Here is a 22,019-nt window from a genome sequence, read left to right as displayed (position 1 = left end):
CAGCATTTTATTGGTTGTTCGGTTGTCTTAGGTGTCTTTTGTTCCTTGCTTTCTGCTTTGCCATTTGTTTTCTGTGTTTGTTGGTTCCTTAATAGGTAGATAGACTTTTTGTTTGTTTGTTTTCTTTTCATGATTGTCATTTTTATTATACTAGTAGGTTTTGATTTTTCTTGGGTTTTTATGGCAGTGGTAGTTATTTTTCAGGAACCAAACCCAGTATTCCCTTGAGAATTTTTTGTAAGGGTGGTCGTGTGGTGGTGAACTCCCTCAGTTTTTGTTTTTCTGAGAAATATACTATTTGCCCTTCATTTCAGAAGGACAGCCTTGCAGGGTAGAGTATTCTTGGCTGGCAATCTTTGTCTTTTAGTATTTTGAATGCATCCTCCCATTCCTTTCTTGCTTTTAGGGTTTGTGATGAAAAGTCAGATGTTAGCCTGATTGGGGCTCCCTTATTGGTGATTTGACACTTCTCTCTTGCAGCTTTTATGATTCTCTCTTTGTCTTTCTCTTGCAGCTTTTAAGATTCTCTCTTTGTCTTTGAGTTTTGCCAATTTGACTATAACATGTCTTGGAGAAGACCTTTTTGGGTTGAATACGTTTGGAGATCGTTGAGCTTCCTGGATCTGAAGATCTGTGATTTTTCCTATGCCTGGGAAGTTTTCTGCCACTATTCTGTTGAATATGTTTTCAGTGCAATTTCCTTTTTCCTCCCCTTCCGGAATACCCATGACTCGGATATTTGAGCGCTTAAGGTTGTCTGACATCTCTCTCAGATTTTCTCCAATGTCTTTGATTCTTTTTTCTTTTTTTTTCTTATGTCTGCCTGTATTATTTCAAACAGTCCATCTTCAAGTTCAGAGGTTTTCTCTTCAACTTCCGCAAGCCTGTCAGAGGTTTTCTCTTCAACTTCCGCAAGCCTGTGGTTAAACTCTCCATTGTGTTTTTTATTTCACTGAATAACTTCTTCAGTTTGGCAAGTTCTCCTACATTTTTTTTCAGGACATTGATTTCCCTGTACATTTCCTCTTTCAGGTACTGTATACTTTTCCTCGTTTCATCATGCTGTCTAGCTGAATTTTCTTGTATCTCATTCAGTTTCTTTAGAATTATCACTCGAAATTCCTTGTCATTCATTTCAAGGGCTTCTTGTTCTATAGAATCTAGAGTTTGAGATTTATTAACTTTTGGTGGTGTTCTTGGTTGTTTGTATTTCTGATATCTTTTCTTTGCTGTTTATTCATTTTGGCAGGGGGTTTCACAGTGCACAGGTTTGACCCTATTGGCTAACTAAGGTGTGGCTGTTTGTCAATTTGGTATGGCTACCTCTGTGACTGCTCAGTTGGCCTCTAGTATCTTGTGTGTGGTTGCCTCAGGTCTTGGGCCTCTCCAGGGAGCCTCCTCTCTGATCAGCTTGGACTCTGCTGGGCTGCTGGATCACGGGACAGTACCGCAGGGTGTGTGGTCTCTTTTGAGCTTCCATGTCCCGTGTAAAACTTCTCTCTGTTCTGTGCGCTCTGGCACTGGCTGCTGGATCACACAGTGGCGGCCCCACAGGGGGTGTGTTTTCTGCCGAGTCTCTACCTCCCTATCCGGACGTCTCCCTGCTCTGTGCACACTAGGTGGGGCTGTTGGACCTTGCAGAGATGGCCCGCAGGGTATGTGTTTTCTGCCAAGTCTCTGCCTCCCTAGCTGGATGCCTCACCGCTCTGTGCGCACTGTACTGGGCTGGGGTGTGTCTTCTGCAACCCTCATCTATCAGCTGGGCCTTCAAGCCCCTACTTGGCACTGCCCCACCCAGGAAAACTTTCAGGTTTCTGCTAGGCGCAGACGACCGGTCGCTCTGGGTGCCTTTGTAGCACTGAATAGGGCTTTCTCGGGACTTATCACCTTCCTCCTGGTATTGTGGTTATTTGTATACTTGTCTTATCTCCCACACTAGGGCATGAGGTCCTCGGGGGAGGAGCCTGCAGCACACAGTTCCTCTTTGAATCACTCCGGTGAGGACCGACTCCAGTGGCCTCCCGCAGTCAGCTCTCCGGGAGGTTCAAGCGAGCTCGGGAGCACTCTGACCACACTTTTCCTAACCAGAAATCGGTTAGGCGTTTTTCCGAACTGATGGCCGCATAGATGGTATCTGCCTCCCGGTAACAGGAAGTTTACCAGGGGCCAGAGCCCAGGGTGTGGTGGAGTGACAATCGGCCCGGCCCACTCTTCCCTGCCCTCCCATCGCTGGCCGGGGGCTCCCCACGCCACCAGCCCTGCCAGAGAACCACGGGAGGAGTGGGATGGGAGGCTGGCCCACAGGCCCCGGGAGGCCCCGCACCAGGGCAAGCAAGTGGTAAGGCTCAGTGAGGAGCCGAGCCAGGCGAGGAGGGCAGGCCTGGCTGAGCCGGCCGGCTCTGCCCCCACCCGAGAAAATGGAGGCAGCCCTGGGGCTGGTGACTGGCCTGGTGTGGCAGGTGGAAGCTGGACAGGCATCTTTCCCACAAGCAGGGCTGCTCTGGGGGTCACTCACAGAGCTGGGCTGGCTGGGTGGCTCCCTCTCCATTTCCATGTTGTCACCATCCCTGTCCTTGGCCGCTGCCACGTTGGGCTGCTCACTCGGTCCCACGGTGTGGCTCGGGCGCTCTCCTCAAATAAACTTTTAAAAAATTTTCAAGAAAATGGGTTTTGAAGTCTTGAACCTTTTGAGAAGATTCACATTTATATGAAGGCAAACGTTTCCAGGAGCTGTCTTCACATTTCTTCATGAACTGGTCAAAGAGGAGTCTTAAGTCCTTGCTCCAGCTGGGGTTGGGGAGAGAATGGTCCCTCTGAGTGAGTTTCTCAGAAGAAAATAATCTCTGCGCCGGTCTGGGCTGGCTCGCAGGCGGGCACGCGCCTCCCCGTGGACAGCGCAGGGCCCCGACCAAAATGTTAGTCTTTTTTAAAAAAAATCACAGTGAGGTACAACTTCACATTGTGAAAGCTGTCAGAGTCAAAGTGGAATTACTTACATCAAAAACTCTGAAAAATAGAGCAGGGAAAGCCATGAAGGCGGTGTTCCTCTGGACATATGATGATAACAAGAACTACTACAAAGGACTCTGCAAAACCACAAGTGCACACCAAAGCAACCAAAAAAATATTTCTTCAAGGATATCTGCCAAAAACCATTGCAACCTTAATAAAAAATGCTTCTGCAAGGACATCTGCCCAGAAACTGCCTGTCTAACCTTGGAGTGGCATCACTTTTGTTATTGATCCCTGTAGGTAAGAATAATTATCCCAAAGCAATTATGTGATCTTCCACCATTTTTCTTTAAAAATCTTTGTCTTCCTTTATCTCCCAGAATATGCACAGAGCTTACTATCACACACGAGTTCCCATTGCAACGTCCCATTCCCGATTGAACTCATTATTCTTTAAGAGAGCCTCTCTCAGTTTTTTATTTAGTTGGACAATACCCACTATTATTGCTATAATTTTTTTAAATAAAGTCAAATAATAAGTGTTAATAAGAATGTGGAGAAGCTGGAATCCTGCCCACTATTCAGTTCTTGTTATAGGGTTAGGAAATGGGAGGTAATGAAATCTGTCTCCTGAACACTCTGTGTGAGGACACAGGACCCTCCATTAGGTTTCCATGAAGTGCTCTGACCATCTGGGCATTGTAAGCAGGTTTCTATATCAGGCTCAGGTAAAATGCAACAGCATCAGCTACAGAGAGGAACACAGAGCAGAAGGAGCTAGTAGACAACACTGAGCTGGGTTCCTGCAGTTCACAGGTCCAGCTCACCCTGGAGCAGTGCCCCCTGTGATCCAACACCACTGAGACACAGCTCCCTTCTTTGACCTCTTTCCTGGCGGTACTTCAGGGCCCCTCATTCTCAAGTTGTGCAGACAGTGCAGCACCGTGGACAGTGTCAATCTCTGCTTTGCCTTCTTCCCTTGCAGGGACCAGGGTTCAGAATACATGACAGAGGCCGGTGAGGCAAGAGCTTGTGCAGGGGCAGTGACAACAGCACAGCTGCCTTAAATGGGCGCAGGTGGGGTCACTTACCAAGGAAGTCAGTGGAGGCCCAGGGAGAAGTTGCAGGAAAGAAAACTCAGGAATGGGGAGGGAGAAGAGGGGGAAAAACAGGCTCTGTGGGGTGCAGCCCAGTGTGGGACTGAGAGTGAAGCCGTCTCACAAGGTGAGACCAGGTGCTGGTGAGCAGAAGGGGCAGCAGCTCCCACCTCACCTAACCCAGGTATGAGAGAGGGGTTTGGTGCTGTGTATCCTTGAGCCAGGGTGCCCTGTCCCCAGGCCCAGGGAGTGAGAAGTGAAGTTGACTTTTCCATCTTTCCCCTCTGCTCCCCTGACACTGGCCTCCCCTCCCGTCCCTCCCTTTTCTACTTACAGACTCCCACCCAGCGCTCAGCCCCAGACATCACTGTCCCAAGGGGTGAGCATGCCAAAAATTACTAGAGACAAAAACAAAGGAATACATATTGCTGCAAATCTCAGTTTGGGCATCTCATTGAAAAGGTGGGAAGAACAAGCATACTTGGAGCAATATAGACTGAGCCTCATGAAGCTAGAATGTGGTGGAGCAGTAACATGACATGTGACCCATGGGAAATGCCTGCAGATTTGTGCTGAATAAAACATGCAGCCTGGCATGGTGCCTCTGCCATCTATACTTTCTTCAGCATCCACCAGAGGGCAGCAAAGTCCCCACAACCTGGGGCCTCCCAGCTGGCTGCAGACCCCCCTCAGCATGACCTACAGCCCATCAGGGTCCGACCCTCACCAGGCTCAGCTCAGTCCACAGTCCTCCTCATTCTCCAAGCCCCCACAAATGATCTGTCATCTCCTCCCTCCAGCCTGGCATCTCCCACCTGAAGGTCACTCCCTCAGCAGGCAGCTCCTGCCTCCACACCCTCTGTCCTGCCTGGGGACGACCACTCGGCTTCATGTCTCAGCCAAAAGGGCACTTTCAGGGGAGCTCCCTCTGATCCTTAGACTAGCTCAGCTCATCACAGGCTTCAGACTTCCCAGACGCTGTCCCTTCACAGCCTTCTCTCCATGATCGTTAACTCCATAGTTCCCCGATGCCCCTTTCCCTGTCACAGGGAAACTACACAAACACAGGATCTGTGTGTGTCCTGCTCTCTGTGGGATTCCCAGGGCCCAACACAATGTCTGACATGAAACAGATGTGCAATAAATACTCTTTAAATGGATGGGGTAAAACATACATAGAAGAACAACACCTCCATGTGACACCTGGAGGTCAGAGCATGTTCCCTGTGGACACAGGTCACAGGCATCAGCAGGGGAGGAGACCGGCAAGTGCCTGCAGCTGTCCCAGGGACAGGACTTTTACCCTGGTAGCTTCAGGGGAGGACCAGGACCACCTAACAGTGAGGGGTAAGAACCCAATTCATTCCCAGAACATTGACCCCCACTACCCAACTCTGACTTGTCAGCAACAAAACATCTACCAGGAGAGCCTGGACAGGCAGCCTTTGTCCTTCCTCTTCTCACAAATACACCTGACTTGTCACAAAATCTCTGTCCTTCATCTCAGATGGAGTAACCACCAGGGCAAAACTGAGCTCCGCCCAGACCACAAAAGAGGTCAAGGGGTACCTCCCCAACCCTGAGAGTCCCAGATCTGTGGGGACACCTGGCTATGGTCCCTGCAGATCCTCCCCAGCCCAAGGAGTCCCAGGGGGCAAGGGGAACTTCCCATGCAGGACAGGACAGGACAACTAACATCGGCCTGTGCTTCTATCTCAGAGGGGCTGAGGGGCCACGGGGCCTCCCCTCCCCTAACAGAGGAACCCACAGATCCCCTGCTGAGTCTCCAGATGGGAGCTGCTCCAGTTCCTGGGCCCTGTGGGTGGGCCTAGAGTAGATGACAGATGGGAAACAGATGATTTTGAGGCTTCACCCCCAGTGCTGTGACGGTGGGAAATAGGGTGTTCTGGAGATGAGGCTTGCAGGCCAGCGTCTTCTCACTAAAACCTCAAGAGACTCCTCCCCAGGCCCTTCCTTTGAAACCTTGAGGACAGATGGCTTTTCCAGAGGCAGCACATCCCCCTGGTGGACAGTTCTTCCAACAGGTGAACCAGGAGTCCTCTGCACAACCCCTGTCCTCTCCCTCAGCTCGCCCTCCACTGGGATGGAGTCGGCAGCTTGGAGACCCACAGTGAACAAGACCTGGGCTGAACTGACCTTGCAGCCAGGAGGTCAGAGCCCGCTTCTGTCCAGGGATCATGACCACACACATCATTTGGAGTCTGGTCAGCATCCCTGGTACAGCCCCTGACGCTGGCTGTAGATCTCCTCATGCCCTCCCAGAGGTGATATTGGGATGCACAGACAACATTCAGGAAATGAATTCCCCTCAGACAGGAACCTGGCTTTGGCAAAGGAGGTGGAGGTGAAACCTGATTTCCATCCCTTGACCCAATAGACACTTCTGGAATCCTCCCACATGCCTGATCTGTCCCTCCTGCTCCTTCCTGAGGCCTCTAAGGATCCTGGTCTACCAGGGGTCCCTGTGCAGCTCCCACTCCCTCAATGAAACCTGATTTCAATGCTTTGCCCCAACAGACACTTCTGGAATCCTCCCACATGCCTGATCTGTCCCTCCTGCTCCTCCTGAGGCCTCTAAGGATCCTGCTTTACCAGGGGTCCCCGTACATCTCCCACTCCCTCCTGGGACTACCCATGGGGAAAGGCAGGATGACCACAGGAGAGTCAGCCTGGCAGAGGACACACACTGCCCAGAATGGTAAAGGACAATCCCTGAGCCACAGCTCAGCCAACAGACACAAAGAGGAAGAGGAAGGGTCTCCCTGAAACCTTCCCCAAGGACAATGGAGCCCACAGCACCCGACCTCCCACCACCAAAGTTCTTTCTTCCCAGGACATGCAGGACTCCTCCCCTTTCACACCCAGGGCCTGCAGCTCCTTCTGAGACACCCTGTCCATAGTCTCTTCCACTGGATCAGAGGCCAAGCTGGTGACACTGAGATAGAGGGTGGGTCCCCTCACCACTCATCACTCTGCTGCCCCTTTCTAGCCCCACAGTTGATCCTGTCACCTCCTGCTAGGAGTAAGTCCAACCTTCCCAGCACATTTGAAACACTGGGAAGACCCAGGTGTTTAGCCGGGGTTCTGCATCACAAAGAGACATTAACCCACACAGTTGGGACCACAGGGGTTTCTCTATGTGTTGCTGACACACAGAGACCCAAGGCCTGTCCATGGCAGAGATCAGTGCTGGGGTATCACGTCTTCCTCCAGGGAGACAGGGGTCCCCATCGGCCTTGCTTCTGACAGTGAGCGCCCAGGACAGTACCATCAGCATCACCTGAGAGCTGGAAGATGCAGACTCTCAGGTCTACTCCACACCTGCCAAGTCTGAACCTGCCTTTTAACAGGGTCTATAGACACTCTGTGTGCACAGGGAGAAAATGACCCCCACCATGGCCCTCACATTGAGTCTCACCCTGGCTGGACATCGATGTCACTTGTGCAGCCACTGAGGCAGCATTTCTTATATGTCACCCAGGATTCTAAAATCTTTGTAAAGTTCCCCTGGTGATTGTGATCCACAGCAAGGGTGAAATCCCTGTGACAGGAGTTCCTGGTGCAGACCCCTGGCTTCTGCTCTGAAGGGAAAGAGAGAGAGATGAGAGTTCTGTGGGGGAGGCTGTCTGTGCACCCCAACCTGTACCTGTGGGGGTGGCAGGACACTGAGGGCCCAGGACTGTGCTTGTTTGGCCAATGCTGTGTGTCTATATGTGGGTGTGTCTGTGTGTGTGTACGTGTGTGGTTGTGCATCTGTCTCTCTCTGTGTGTCTATGTGTGGTTGTGCATAAGTGTATCTGCCTGTGTGTGTGTTTTGGGTACGTGTGGTTGTGCATGTGTGTGTCTGTGCATGTCTGTGTGTGTGTCTGTGCATGTATGGGCAGTTGGAGGGAGAGTCATAGCTGAAGAAGGCAAATGTACACAGATGGGAAAAGGGAAGAAGGAACACAAGAGGCAGGAATAACAGAGAAGGGGACAGGGAGACCTCCTGGACAGAGACCCCGTCTCCATCCCATGTGAACCTGGGAAGTGCTCCTGCCCTGGGTCCAGGCTCAGCACAGATGGAGAAAGGACAGCAGAGCTGACCCATCCCAGCTGCAGTGCTGTGAGTATTTCTGGAGCCAAAGCTCTTCTCCACAGAGGGAGGACAGAGCAGGCAGCAGAGACCATGAGACGCCCCCCCAGACCCTGCACACAGACAGCACATCCCCAGGCAGAGCCTCCTGCTCACAGGTGAGAGGGGAAGGTTCCCTGGGAGTGGGTGGGAGGATGGGAGCATAGAGACTGGCTGTGGTCTGCTGGTGAGGAAAGGACCCCGAGAGGGGACGGGGGTTTTCGCTTGGAGCGTGAGGGGAGAGGGCAGCAAAGAGACAGAGGAAGCTCAGCAACAGGAAAGATTCAGTGAGCTGGAAATGGAAAGGGGAAGGAGAATCTCAATTGCTCTTTGTTTTTGAAGTTATTCATCACTGAACACTGAATTTTGAAAACTGATGATAATAACAATTTACATCACGGTGAAAATCAAGAAAAGCAAAAAGAATCAGGGGCACTAACCTTTGCACTTACAGACCTCAGAAATTGACAGAAGAATACCGGGATGTGGGCAACCTGAGAATGCTCCTTAACTCTTCCACAGGTATCTGCAGCCTGTCCTAGGCACTGGGGTACAGCAAAGACCACACAAGGCCCTGCCCTCATGGAGCTCACGCTCCACTGGGGAGGAAGACAAAGAGATCTAGAAGGTGAGGTCAGGTGTTGTATTAGGCCATTTCTGTTGCTTATAACTAAATACTTAGAAGTGTGTATTTTGTAAGAAAATGGAATGTATTGCTTACAGTTTCCAAGGCTAGGAAGCCCAAAGTCCAGGAAACACATCTGGTGAAGGTCTCGGTGGTGACACTAATACAGGTGTCTCACAAGGCAGAAAATGGCCAAGCAGAGATAGAGAGAGACTCTCATGTGCTCTCCTTTTAAAGCCCTCAGAACCACGTCCATTCACGGTGGCATGGTCCTTACAATTAATCACCTCCACAAGTCCCCACCTTTCAGTGACCACAATAGGATTTCCCATCCTCAATAGTTACAGTGGGGATTAAGCTTCAATGGTTTGGGGGAACCATTCAATCCACTGCTGGTGTTGGCAAGAGCCATGGAGGGAACAGAGCAGAGAAAGGTCAGAAAGTGAGGAACCAGCGTCTCTAGAGGAGGTGGTCAGGGAAGGCATCTCCCAGGGTGCCCTGAATGTGAGCATGGGTCTGAGGGCAGTTAGGGGGTGAGCCTTAAAGACACTGAGGACTAGTATTACAGAGGGAATGACAAGTTCAGAGTCTCTGGGGGAACGGAGGTCACACTGCTGACCCTAACCTAGCAGGACACACACACACACACACACACACACACGAAACTTGAAGGATAAAGAGACCTGCTTAGGACTCAGGGCTCCCTGTTTTTATCACAGTCCATATGTCCCAATGTTGGCTGATTTCTCTCCCTTCCTTCCTGTCCTCACTTGTAACCTTCTGGAACCCTCCCACCACTGCCCAACTCACTATGGAATCTGTGCCATTCAATGCTGCTGAAGGGAAGGATGTTCAACAATTTTGTCCAAAATCTGCCAGAGAATACTCAAGTTATGTCTGGTACAAAGGAAAAAGGGTAGGTGCTAATCTTCGCATTGTAGCATATATAAAATTCACTCAAAAAAATACCCCAGAGCCTTCATACAGCAGTCAAAAGACATTATTCCCCAATAGATCCCTGCTGTTCCATAACATAACCATTTGGGGCATAGGACAATACACACTACAAATCATAGATGCAAGTCTCAGCACTGTGCAAGTATCTGGACAGTTCCGCGTATACCATAAATGATTCCTCTACACCTCTTGGTGTTGGGGTGGAGGCAATTCTACTTCACACACACTAGACTATCAGGCCTGGAATGTGCCTACATCCCCCTCTGCATTATGTCCCATGTTGGGGTTTGAACAGTAGTGCAGGACACAGACTGTGGAGACAAACTTCAAAAGATCAGAATTTCTTACTCGAGATTTCTGACCCTGCAGACACCAGCTGCAGAGAGAATGACACTCTGATGGGGTCACTCAGCAGAAGGAGACCAGTCTCAGTCCAGCCCCCTGTCACCCCACCCACCCAAGGATATGACCCTGAGGAAGATTCTGCCGGACTTGGTCAGGGTCTGGCCTGAGGAACCTCTGGGATCCTCACAGGGAAGCTTAGCCTCAGGAAGCCTCTACTGCAGACCCCTATCCCAAGGTTCCTGATTCCAGGTGACCTAAAGCCTGTGGCCAAGGCTGGGTTTTGGCCTCCTGGGCAGAGCTTATGGGGAACAATGATTTACCAGCTGCCTGAGTCTTATCACCAGCCCCCAGAGCTGGACACCAGCCAAGACTCAACCCCAAGAGCTATATCAAGGCAAGGACAGAGGCTATTACTTCACCTCCTTGAGGTGGAGATAATAGACAGACAGGTGCACCAAGACATTAGTCAATTGCCCTTGGGAACTTAGGAGATGCCCTAGGAATGTCAGCATGCCCAGGGGGAGAAACAGAGGAGAGAAGGTGCTCTGGAAGCTCCTTGTCCACCAGGGATCAGACCCAAGGGCAATGAACATTACTCTTATCCACCAATCCCAGAAATTGGCAAATCACAATCACAGGCTGGATCTGTCCCTGGACAACAGGTCTCTCACTCAGAGTCACAATGAATACAGGACCTTACGAACGTAGAACTCAGAATCCAGTGAGTGCCAGCCACAGTGAGCCATTCACCCTCGATGTATTCTGTAAGTAACTTCTGTTCCCTGGTGGCCCTGGCTGCCAAGCTAAAATCACATAGCCAGGGGCCAGGTCACACAGTCCCTCCCAGATCCAAGTACATAGACCCTCACCCCTGGACACCCAGAATGGCCATGTGCTTCTGCCCTAAGCAAATGTAGCTGGTCAAGCCTTGAGCCAAAAGCAGGAAGTGGGGAGCTGCTCCTGTCTTGAGAAGCTTGGGGTCAACAACCTGTGAAGGGAGAAACAGGTTAATGCCTCAGACCCAGGCTCAGCAAACACAGGGGGATATGATTGAAACTTATTTTTTTTCAAATTTTTTATTGTGCTAAAACATACATAACATAAGTTGCCAATTTAAGCATTTTCAAACATACAATTTTGTTTAATTAATTACATTTCAATGCTGTGCAACTACTACTTCTATTTCCCAAACTTGTTTGTCATTCTAAACATAAACCCTGTACCCATTGAGAAGTCACAATGAAGCAAGAAAAAATATCCAGGATATGAAGAAGGAAATTTACAAAGATATTAATAACACAAAAAATAATGTAACAGAATTCCTGGAAATGAATGAAATAAAAAACAGAACACAAAGCTTGAGCAGCAGGCTAGAGCAAGCAGAAGAAAGAATCTCAGAACTTGAAAATGGCCTTTTGAAATAACCCAGGCAGACAGGAAAAAGGAAAAAGAATTTTTAAAAATGAAGATAATTTAAGAGAGCTAGCAGACAACCCAAAGTGCACAAACATCCGAATCACGGGTATTCCAGAAGGGGAGGAAATAAGAAAAGGGACTGAAAATTTATTCAAGGAAGTAATAGAAAACTTCCCAGGTATCGGTAGGGATGCTGACCTTCAGATCCAGGAAGCCAAAAGATCTTCAAACAGATTCAATCTAAAAAGATCTTCTCCACACACGTAATAATCAAACTGGCAAAACTCAAAGACAAAGAGAAAACTCTAAAAGCAGAAAGAGAAGAGCACCAAGTCACCTATAAGGGAGCCCCCATCAGATTAACAGCAAACTTCTCAACCGAAACCTTGCAGGCCAGAAGAAAATGGGATGATATATTCAAAAGACCAAAAGAAAAAAATTGCCAGCCAAGAATCCTATATCCAGCACAGTCATCCTTCAGAAATGAGGGAGAAATCATGCATTTCCCTGACAAACAAAAATTATGGGAGTTCACTACCACATGACCAGCCCTGCAGAAATACTCAAAGGAGTCCTGCATCCGGAATCTGAAAAATGATAATCAATATCACGGATTCACAAGAAAGAGCAAAACCCACTATTAAAACCAAAATGCAAATGAGAAAGAAAAAGAAGCTAAATCATACCACCTCAAAATCCAACTAACACTGAAGATGAAAAATAAGGGGAAGAAAGGGACAGATGATTTTTGAAACATCTAAATAAAAAGCAATATAATGACAAGAGTAAAGCAGTAGTTATCAATAATGACCACGAATATAAATGGATTAAACTCCCCATTCAAAATACACAGATTGACTGGGCCGACCCTGTGGCTCACTCGGGAGAGTGCGGCGCTGGGAGTGCCGAGGCTGCGGGTTCAGATCCTATATAGGGATGGCTGGTGCGCTCACTGGCTGAGCGTGGTGCAGACAACACTGAGCCAGGGGTTATGATCCCCTTACTAGTAAAAAAAAAAAAAAAATACACAGATTGACTGATTGGATTAAAAAGCTAGACTCAACTATATCCTATCTTCAAGAGACCCAACTCACCTATAAAGAAAAACAGACTAAAAGTGAAGGAATGGCAAAAGATATATCATGCAAATGGAAACCAGAATCAAGCAGGGGTACCTATCCTTATATCAGATAAAATAGACTTCAAACCAAAAACCATAAAAAGAGATTAAGAAGGCTACTATATAATGATAAAGAGACCTATCCAGATAGAGGATATGACAATCATAAATCTGTATGCACCCAACGGTGGAGCACGTAGATATATAAACCAAACACTCTTAGACCTAAAAAAAGAGATGAACCCAAATACAATAACAGTGAGTGACCTGAACACCCCTCTCTCACCATTAGACGGATCTTTCAGGCAACAAATCAACAAAGAAGCACAAAAGTTAAACTACAGCTTAGACCAATTATATCTGGGAGGCATCTAAAGAACTTTTAATCCAACAACTAGAGAATATACAGTCTTCTCATCAGCACATGGAACATTCTCCAAGAGAGACCACATACTAGGTCACAAATCAAGTCTTAGCAAATTTTTAAAAATTCAGTTCATCCCAAATATCTTTTCGGGACACAATGGATTAAAACTGGAAATCAATAAACAAGTAAAATTCTGGAAACTACTCAAGTGCATGGAAACTGAACAACAGACTCCTGAACAATCTATGGGTCCAAGAAGAAATTAAGCAGCAAATCAAAAATTTCTTCAAACTACTGAAAACAAAGATACATCATACAAAAACCTATGGGATACTGCAAAAGCCATTCAAAGAGGGAACTTTATTGAAATAAATGCTTACATCAGAAGAGTGGAATGTTTTCAAATAAATGACCTAACACTATGCCTCAAAGGAATACAAAAACAACAACAATCAAATCTCAAAAGTAGCAGATGGAAAGAAATAATCAAGATCAGTGCAGAATTAAATGAAATAGACCCCACAAAAAACAATTAAAAAGATCAATGAAACAAAAGTAGGTCTTTTGAGAAGCAAGATAAAATAGATAAAGCATTATTTAGGTTAACAACAACAACAACAACAACAACAAAAGAGAGAGAGAGAGAAAGAGAAGATCCAAATAACAAAAATCAGGAATGAAAACGGAGATATTACAACTGATGCCACAGAAATAAGAAGAATCAGTAGAGATTATTATAAACAATTGTACACCAAAAATTATGAAAACCTGGAAAAAATGGATAAATTTCTGGACACATACAAACGACCAAGACTGAACCAAGAAGAAATAGAGAACATGAACAGGCCAATAGCAAGCAATAAGATTGAAGCAATAATCAGAAATCTTCCAACAAAGAAAGATCAGGAATAAATGGCTTTAGAGCTGAATTCTACCAAACCTTCAAAAAAGAATAAATACCACTTCTCTTCAAACTTTTCCAAAAATTGAAACAGAAGCCATTCTCTCAAACTCATTCTATGAAGCCAGCATCACCCTGATACCAAAACAAGATAAAGACACAACAAAAAGGAAAACTACAGGTCAATATCCTTGATGAGCATAGATGCAAAAATCCTCAACAAAATATTGGCAATCAGATTACAGCAACACATCAAAAAATTATACGCCATGATCAAGTGGGATTCATCCCAGGGATGAAAGTTTGGTTCAACATATGCAAGTCAATAAATGTGATACATCACATCAAAAAACCAAGGACAAAACCTAATGATTACCTCAGTTGATGCAGAAAAAGCAATCAACAAAATTCAACATTGCTTCATGATTAAGACTCTCACCAAATTATGTATAAAAGGAAATTATCTCAATACAATAAAAGCAATTAATGACAAACAAATCACCAATATCATCCTGAATGGGGTAAAGCTGAAAGTGTTCCCTTAGGAACAGGAGCAAGACAAGGATGCCCACTCTCACCACTCCTGTTTTAACATAGTATTGGAAGTACTAGCCAGTGCAGACAGGCAAGAGAAAGAAGTAAAGGGCATCGAGATTGGAAAGGATGGGGTCAAACTGTCCTTGTTTGCTGATGACATGATCTCATATATAGAAAAACATATAGACTCTACCAGAAAACTATTACAGCTGATTAACAAATTCAGTAATGTCGAAGGATCCAAAATCAACACCCCAAAATCAATAGCATTTTTACACTCCAATAACAAACTAGCAGAAAATGAAATCAAGAAAGCAAGCCCATTTACAATAGTCACCAAAAAATGAAATGCCTAGGTATCAATTTAACCAAGGAGGTGAAAGATCCCTACAATGAGAACTACAAAATGTTAATGAAAGAAAATAAACAGGACACAAAAGAGTGGAAACACATACCATGCTCTTGGATGTGAAGAATTAACATTGTCAAAATGTCCATTCTACACAAAGAAATCTACAGATTCAATGAAATCCCCATCAAAATACCAATGACATTCTTCACAGAAATAGAAAAAGCAATCCAAACATTCGTATGGACAAACAAAAGACCCTGAATATCCAAAGCAATCCTAACCAAATAAATCAATAAAGAAACAAACAAATAAATAAAGCTGGAGGCATAACACTACCTGACTTCAAATTATATTACAAAACTATTGTAATCAGAACAGCATGGTACTGGCACAAAAACAGATGCTCGGATCAATGGAACAGAACAGAAAACCTGGGAATCAACCCACATACTTATAGTCAACTGATCATTGACAAAGGCAGCAAGAACACACATTGGGAAAAAGACTGCTTCTTCAATAAGTGGTGCTGGGAATATTGGACATCTATATGCAGAAAAATGAAATTGGACCTGTACCTCTCACCATATACCAAAATCAACTCAAAATGGATTAAACACTTAAATATAAGACCTGAAACCATAAAATTACTGAAGGAAAATATAGGGGAAACACTTCAGGTGATAGGACTGGGGAAAGACTTTATGAACAAGACCCTAAAAACACCAGCAACCAAAGAAATAATAAATAAATGGGATTATATCAAACTAAAAATCTTCTGCACAGCAAAGGAAACAATCAACAGAGCAGAAAGACAACCTATGGAATGGGAGAAAATACTTGCAAACTGTACATCCAATAAGGGATTAATATCTAGAATATACAAAGAATTCAAACTATACAGTAAAAAACCCAAATAATCCAGTTAAAAAATGGGCAAAAGAAGGTGAGTAGACACTTTTCAAAGAAGACATACAAATGGCCAACATGTACATGGAAAAATGCTCAGCATCACTAGTCATCAGAGAAATGCAAATCAAAGCACATTGAGATATCATCTCACCCCGGTTAGACTGGCCGTTCTTAAAAATGATTGAAAATAACAGATGCTGGCAAGGACGTGGAAAGAGAGGAACTCTCTACACTGTTTGTTGGAGTTTAAGCTGGCAAAGTCATTATGGAAAACAATATGGAGTTTTCTCAAACAGCTACCATAGAATCCAGCAATCCCACTGCTGGGGACATATCCAGAGGAATGGAAATCACCATTTTGAGGGGATACCTGCACTCCCATGTTCATTGCAGCTCTATTTACAATAGCCAAAATATGGAACCAACCTGAGTGTCCATCGTTGGATGATTGAATAAAGAAAATGTGGTATATATACACAATGGAATACTAGTGATCTATAAAAAAAGAATGAAATGCTGCCATTTGCAGCAACATAGATGAGTCTGGGGAAAATTATGTTAAGTGAAATAAGCCAGGCAAAGAAACAGAAATACCACATGTTCTCCCTCATAACTGGCTGCTGGAAACAAAGGAAGGGAGGGAGGGAGAAGGGATGAATGAAGGAAGGAATGAAGGAGAGAAAGAAAGAAAAGACTGCAACAATGCACTGAACTATCAGAAGGAGAGAACAAACCTAAGGATGCTAGAGATGGGCGCTAGGGAGGGAGGGGGTTTGGGGAGTGAGAGTTCAGGCAAAAGTCATAAAGAAATATCACAATTTTTAAGAGTGAATATGCTAATAATAAATAAAAATTTTAAATAAGAAAAGAATTTCAGCGCCATGACATAATGGCATTATATTAAGTACAGGAAATTTCTAATTGTAGTTGTCCTTGTGACAACACAGGTCACATCCTGTGAAGCTGGCCCCTTCACAGGCTCTGGACACCCCGGATGGTGTCCCATCACAGCCCTGCTCTCCATTATTATGAACTCCTTAGTTCCACGATGTTCACTGAGTACCCATCTTCACTGCCACCAAGAAACTCCACAAACTCAGGGACCATGTCTATCCTGGTCTCTATGGAATTCCCAGAATGCAGCACAGTACGTGACATGAAAAAGATGCTCAATTAACACTCATTAAATGCTTGGCATCTGGACAGGCAACCTATGTCCTTCCTCTTCTCACAAAGATGCCTGACCGGACACAAACTGTGCATCCTCCATCCCAGCTGGAGTGATGACCAAGACAGGACTGAGCTCCACACTGACCACAAAGAAAGTCATGGAGGGACTCCTGATCTCCAAGGGTCTCTGATGTGTGGGGATACCTGGCTAGGGGCCCTGCAGATCCTCCACAACCCAAGGAGTCCTTGGGGAATGAGGGGAACTTCCCATGCAGGACAGGACAGGATAACCCAGGATCTGCTTATGCAGCAGGGCGGAGGGCCCACAGGCCTCCTCTCCCTTCACAGAGGAACCCACAGATCCCCTTCTCAGTCTCCAGATGGGAGCTGCTCCAGTTCCTGGGACCTGTGGGGAGGTCTAGGGCAGACAACAGACAGAGACACAGATGACTTTGATGGCTCACCCCCAGTGCTGTGATGGAGGGAAACACTGGGCATTCAGGAAACCAGCAATCCAGGCAGCATCCTCTCACTAAAGCCTCAAGACTCCTTCCCAGGCCCTTCCCCTAATGCCCCAGGGACATATGGCTCCTTCCAAGGCAGCACATTCCTCTGATGGACAGTCCTCACAGACATGAACCCAGAGTCCTCTGGACAACTCCAATCCTCTCTCTCAGCTCATCCTGCAAGGCAATGGAGTCGGCAACCTGGAGATCCTCAACAAGCAGGACCCTGGCTTACCTGACCCTGCAGCCAGGAGGTTAGAGCCCATAGTGATGGGGTCTGCCCAGGAGCCATGGCCACTCACACTATTTGGAGCCTAGACAGCATCCCTGGTGCAGCCCCTGACACTGGCTGCAGGTCTCCTCATACCCTCCAGGGGGCAATATCGTGATGCACACACAACACTCAGTACGTAAATTCATCTGAGACAGGAGCGTAGCTTTCACTAAAGAGGTAAAGGTGGTGCTTAATTTCTATCTCTTGCTCCAACAAAACCTTCCGGGTCACTCCTTTGCACCTGCTCTGTCTCATCTGCTTTTTCTAAGGATCTCTAAGAACTCTGCTCTGCCAGTGGTCCCTTGCAGCTCCCATTCTCTCCTGGATCTTCCTGGGGAAAGGTGAGATGACCACAGGAGAGTCAGCCTAGCAGAGGACAGAGGATACCCAGAACAGTTAGGGAGATCATGGATGGATCCTGAGTCACAGCTCAACCTACAGACAAATGGAGGGAGGGTCTCCATGAAACCTTCCCCTAGGGCAATGGAGCACCTGACCTCTGTTCCCACAGTCTTCTCTTCTCTGGACATGCAGGACCCCTACCCCTTCACACCCAGGACCTGCAGCTTCTTTGAAACACTCGGGTTTGGTTCTCGATCCCTGGATCTGAGGCCAAGCTGGTGACAGTGAGATAGAGGGCAAGTCTTCTCACCAATCAACACTGAGCTGCCCCTTTCTTGCCCCCAGAGTCAACTCTGTCACCTCCTGCTGGGAGTGTCCTTCCTACCAGATTGTAGAATATTGAGAAGATCCAGGTGATTAGCTGATTTCTGTGTCACATGGGAAATCTCAGACCTGGATTTAGGTACCCAGAGCCTCTCTGTGTGGTACTGAAAGACCCAAGGCCAGGACACAGCAAAGGTCATTGCTGCAGCTTGTGGGTCATCCTCTTGGTGGACAGGAATCCCTATCATCCTTGTTTCTAAAAGTGTGGCCTGGGGAACTGAAACAGACAGGGGGAAAGGGGAGATATGCACAAAGAAGGCAGAACTGAGAGGGTAGGGGAGAGAGGCCTCCTGGCAGAGACCCCGCCCCTGCCCATGTGACCCTGGGAACTGCTCCTGCCCTGGGAGGAGGCTCAGTGCAGAGGGAGGAAGGACAGCAGAGGTGACACATCTCAGCAGCAGTGCTTCAGAGCATTACTGGAGCAGAAGCTCTTCTCCACAGACGGAGGACAGAGCAGGCAGCAGAGGCCATGGAGCTCCCCTCAGCATCTCACTGCAAATGTCACATCCCATGGCAGGGGCTCCTGCTCACAGGTGAGAGGGGACCAATCCCTGGGAGTGGGCAGGTGGATGAGAGCACAGAGACTGGCTGACATGTCCCTGGGGAGGACAGGGCTCTGAGAGGGACAGGTGGCTTCTATTTGGAACCTGAAGGGAGATGACAACAAGGAGCCAGAAGACTCAGCAGCAGGAAAATCACATTTCTCTGGGATTGAGAAGGGGCAGAAAAATCTCATTTGCTCTTTGCTTTCCAAGTTAATCATCACCAAACACTACATTTTGGAAAATGATAATAATAACTTGGTCAGAAGGATGCTCCATATAAGAACACAACTGGGGTATTAAACATTGTGCTTAACCACCTACCTCAGAAACTAGCAAAAAGCCACCAGGACTCACAGGGCCCTGGGAACACTCATCAGTTCATCCACAGGTGTCGTCAGCCTGTTCCAGGCACTGAAATAAATAAATGATCACACAAGCCCCTGCCTTCATGGAGCTCATGCTGTAGTGGGGAGGAAAACACAGAAGCAAAGAGATCTAGAAGGTGAGGTTAGGTGCTGACAAGAGCCATGGAGGGAACGGAGCAGGGAAAGGTCAGAAAGTGAAGACCCAGGGGCTCTAGAGAAGGAGGTCAGGGAAGATGTCTCCAAAGAATGTGCTAATGTGAGGAGTTATCTAAGGGCAGTGTGGGGGAGTCCTGCAGACAACAGGGAAGAGCATTCCAAATAGAGGGAATGGCAAGTTCAGAGGCAGTGAGGCAATAGTGGTCACACTGCTGACCTTGACCGAGTAGGAGACACGCTCACTCACACACACATACTCACTCACACATACATGTCATATACACATGCATGCACACACACATACACACACACACCCCAAGCTGAAAGATAAGGAGACCTAGTCAGAACCCAGGGCTCCGTCCTTCCAACCCAATACATAGGCCCCAATCTTTACTTATTCTCACTCTTCCCTCCTAGTTTCACTTTTAACCTTCTGGATCCCACCCCACACTGCTCAACTCACTGTTGAATCAGTGCCCTTCAATGCTGCTGAAGCGCAGGATGTTCTTCTACTTGTCCACAACCTGCCAGAGAATCTTCTAGTCTATCACTGGTATAAAGGGCAAGGAGTGCTCAGCGACCAACTTATTATATCGTATGTTATACATACTGAAATAAATATCTCAGGGCCTGCATACAGCGGTCGAGAGAGAGTATTTCCCAATGGATCCCTACTGTTGCAGAATGTCACTGTGGAGGACACAGGATACTACACACTACAAACCACAGATGCATATCTCAGCACTGAGCAAGCATCCGGACAGTTCCATGTATACGGTATGTGATTCCTCTATGACCTCTGGGTGTTGGGGTGGGGTCAATTCTACTTCACACACACAGAGGACTTTATGGCCTGGACTGTGCCTACATCCCCCTCTGCATTATGTTCACTTAATGGTGTCCCATAATTCTCATAAGCTTTCTTCATTTTAAAAAAAATTTCTTTTCCCCTCTGATTGGGCTATTTCAAAAGATCTGTCTTCAAGTTCAGAAATTCTCTCTTCTGCTTGATCTAATCTGTTGGTGAAGCTCTCAGTTGTATTTTTCATTTTATTCATTGAATTTCTCAGCTCCAATATTTCTGTTTGGTTCTTTTTCCTGATTTCATCTCTTTGTTAAATGTCTCATTCAGATCCTGAATTGTTTTCCTGATTTCACTGAACTGTTTGTCTGTATTCCCTTGTATCTCACTGAGGCTCATTAAGATCATTATTTGAAATTCCTTTAATGGCATTTAGTAACTGCCCTCTTCTTTGGCATCTGTTGCTGGAGCCTTACTGTGTTACTTTGGGATCATTACGTTCCCTTGCTTTTTCATGTTTCTGTGTCCTCACATTGATATCATCATGCATAACTGAGTAATTGCTTTTCCAAATTTTATGGAGTGGATTACATGAAAATGATTTTTTTCCCCTACAGTGAGTCCTAAGGTATATGTTTGATATATGGCATTGAGTTTGTTCTGCATGGACTCAGTAGCATAGTTTCTGTGTCATTTCTTTGGTTGTAATCCCCTTATGTGATATCTGCAGGAATGTGTGCAAACACTTGTACTGTTTTACTGGATTGGAGCTTCCTGGCTAGTTGGTGGGCCAGGCATGTGTGGACACAGAGAGCCAAATGGCTGTTCGCTGATCTCTCTGAGGCTCAGAGTTTCTGCCTGCTCAGCTATTAGGCCATGTGTGGGTGAAGCTCTGATGCTGTGTCTCTAGGTGGTGGTGCACTGCCTGATGAGCTTTTGGACTGGAAATGGGTGATCCTGGGCCCAAGGTGGGGCAACTCTTCCAAGGCCTGTCAAAGGAGTGGATGTCACTGTCTGGGCAGCGACTGGCATGCATCAGCACAGCAGAGCCAGATGGCTCTATGCAGGCCTGCCTGAGGATGCAAGCCACCACCCCATTCACTGTGCAGCAGGTTACAGGCACACACCAGTGCAGCAGAGTCTGGCAGTTCCTGGGAGGGCTGCTGGATAAGCAGTAAAGCCTGGAGCATGTGAACATGAATGTAGCAAGGCCTAGAAGCTTCATTATGGCCTACCACAGAGAGGCAAGGCCACCACCTGGTTCATTGTCAGGCAAGCAGTAGGCATACACCAGAGCAGCAGGGCCCAGCAGCCCTGTGGAGGGCTGCTGGATCAGCTCCTAAGCCTGGACCAAGCCTGCAAGGGTGCAGGCAGGCCTGGCACCTCTTCAGAGGCCTACTGTAATAAGGAAAAGTTGTTGCCCTCTCTGCTGTCATTCAGGGAGCAGGTGACCACTGGTGCTGCAGGGTCTCACAACTCTGTAGAGGGCCGTTGGATCAGGCATTGGGCCTGGAACAAGCCTACAAAGGCACAGCCAGGTTAAGAAGCTCTGTAGAGGCCTTTCATGGAGGGTCAGAGCCACTGCCTGCTCTGCTGTCATTCAGGAAACAGCAGAGTCTGATGGATCTGTAGAGGCTTGCTATGAGAAGGCAGGCCACTGCCTGATCAGTGTTGGTCAGGAAGCAGGTGTACACTGGTGAAGCAGGCTCTGGCAGCTCTGTAGAGGGTCAGGGGGAAAGGCAGGGCTACTGGCAGGCTGGTT

The 22,019-nt window shown here is 47.0% G+C and overlaps 2 protein-coding genes across 2 annotated transcripts in view; both read left to right on the top strand.

Moving 5' to 3' along the window:
- The first annotated feature begins 1,942 nt into the window (after positions 1–1,942).
- On the top strand, positions 1,943–10,883 carry LOC103581249 (carcinoembryonic antigen-related cell adhesion molecule 8-like). The gene is made up of 5 exons (XM_008563134.1): positions 1,943–1,997; positions 3,859–3,969; positions 8,256–8,303; positions 9,574–9,855; positions 10,804–10,883. The coding sequence occupies exons 1-5, from the start codon at positions 1,943–1,945 to the stop codon at positions 10,881–10,883; spliced, it is 576 nt and encodes a 191-aa protein (XP_008561356.1).
- Positions 10,884–18,858: 7,975 nt separating this feature from the next.
- Positions 18,859–22,019, top strand: part of LOC103581248 (carcinoembryonic antigen-related cell adhesion molecule 6-like) — a gene marked incomplete at its 3' end in the record, with an annotated part of 7,075 nt that continues 3,914 nt past the window's right edge. The window contains exons 1-3 of the mRNA XM_008563133.1: positions 18,859–18,922; positions 19,873–20,232; positions 21,168–21,225. Coding sequence (XP_008561355.1) covers positions 18,859–18,922; positions 19,873–20,232; positions 21,168–21,225 — 482 coding nt within the window. The remainder of the gene's footprint in view (positions 18,923–19,872; positions 20,233–21,167; positions 21,226–22,019) is intronic.

Source organism: Galeopterus variegatus, unplaced genomic scaffold, assembly GCF_000696425.1.
Source record: "Galeopterus variegatus unplaced genomic scaffold, G_variegatus-3.0.2 Scaffold12657, whole genome shotgun sequence".
NCBI classification, from domain to species: Eukaryota; Metazoa; Chordata; class Mammalia; order Dermoptera; family Cynocephalidae; genus Galeopterus; species Galeopterus variegatus.
Note: the sequence above shows the minus strand (reverse complement) of the source record. Positions and strands in the feature narration are given on the sequence as shown.

Excerpts from the sequence above, each read along its gene's own strand:
- LOC103581249 (XM_008563134.1), top strand. The coding sequence starts at position 1,943 with ATGAGGTCCTCGGGGGAGGAGCCTGCAGCACACAGTTCCTCTTTGAAT. Across the intron at positions 1,998-3,858 it reads TTCCTCTTTGAATCACTCCG|GGCCCCTCATTCTCAAGTTG; the intron begins GTGAGGACCGAC and ends GCGGTACTTCAG. Across the intron at positions 8,304-9,573 it reads GCAGAGCCTCCTGCTCACAG|CCTCACTTGTAACCTTCTGG; the intron begins GTGAGAGGGGAA and ends CTTCCTTCCTGT.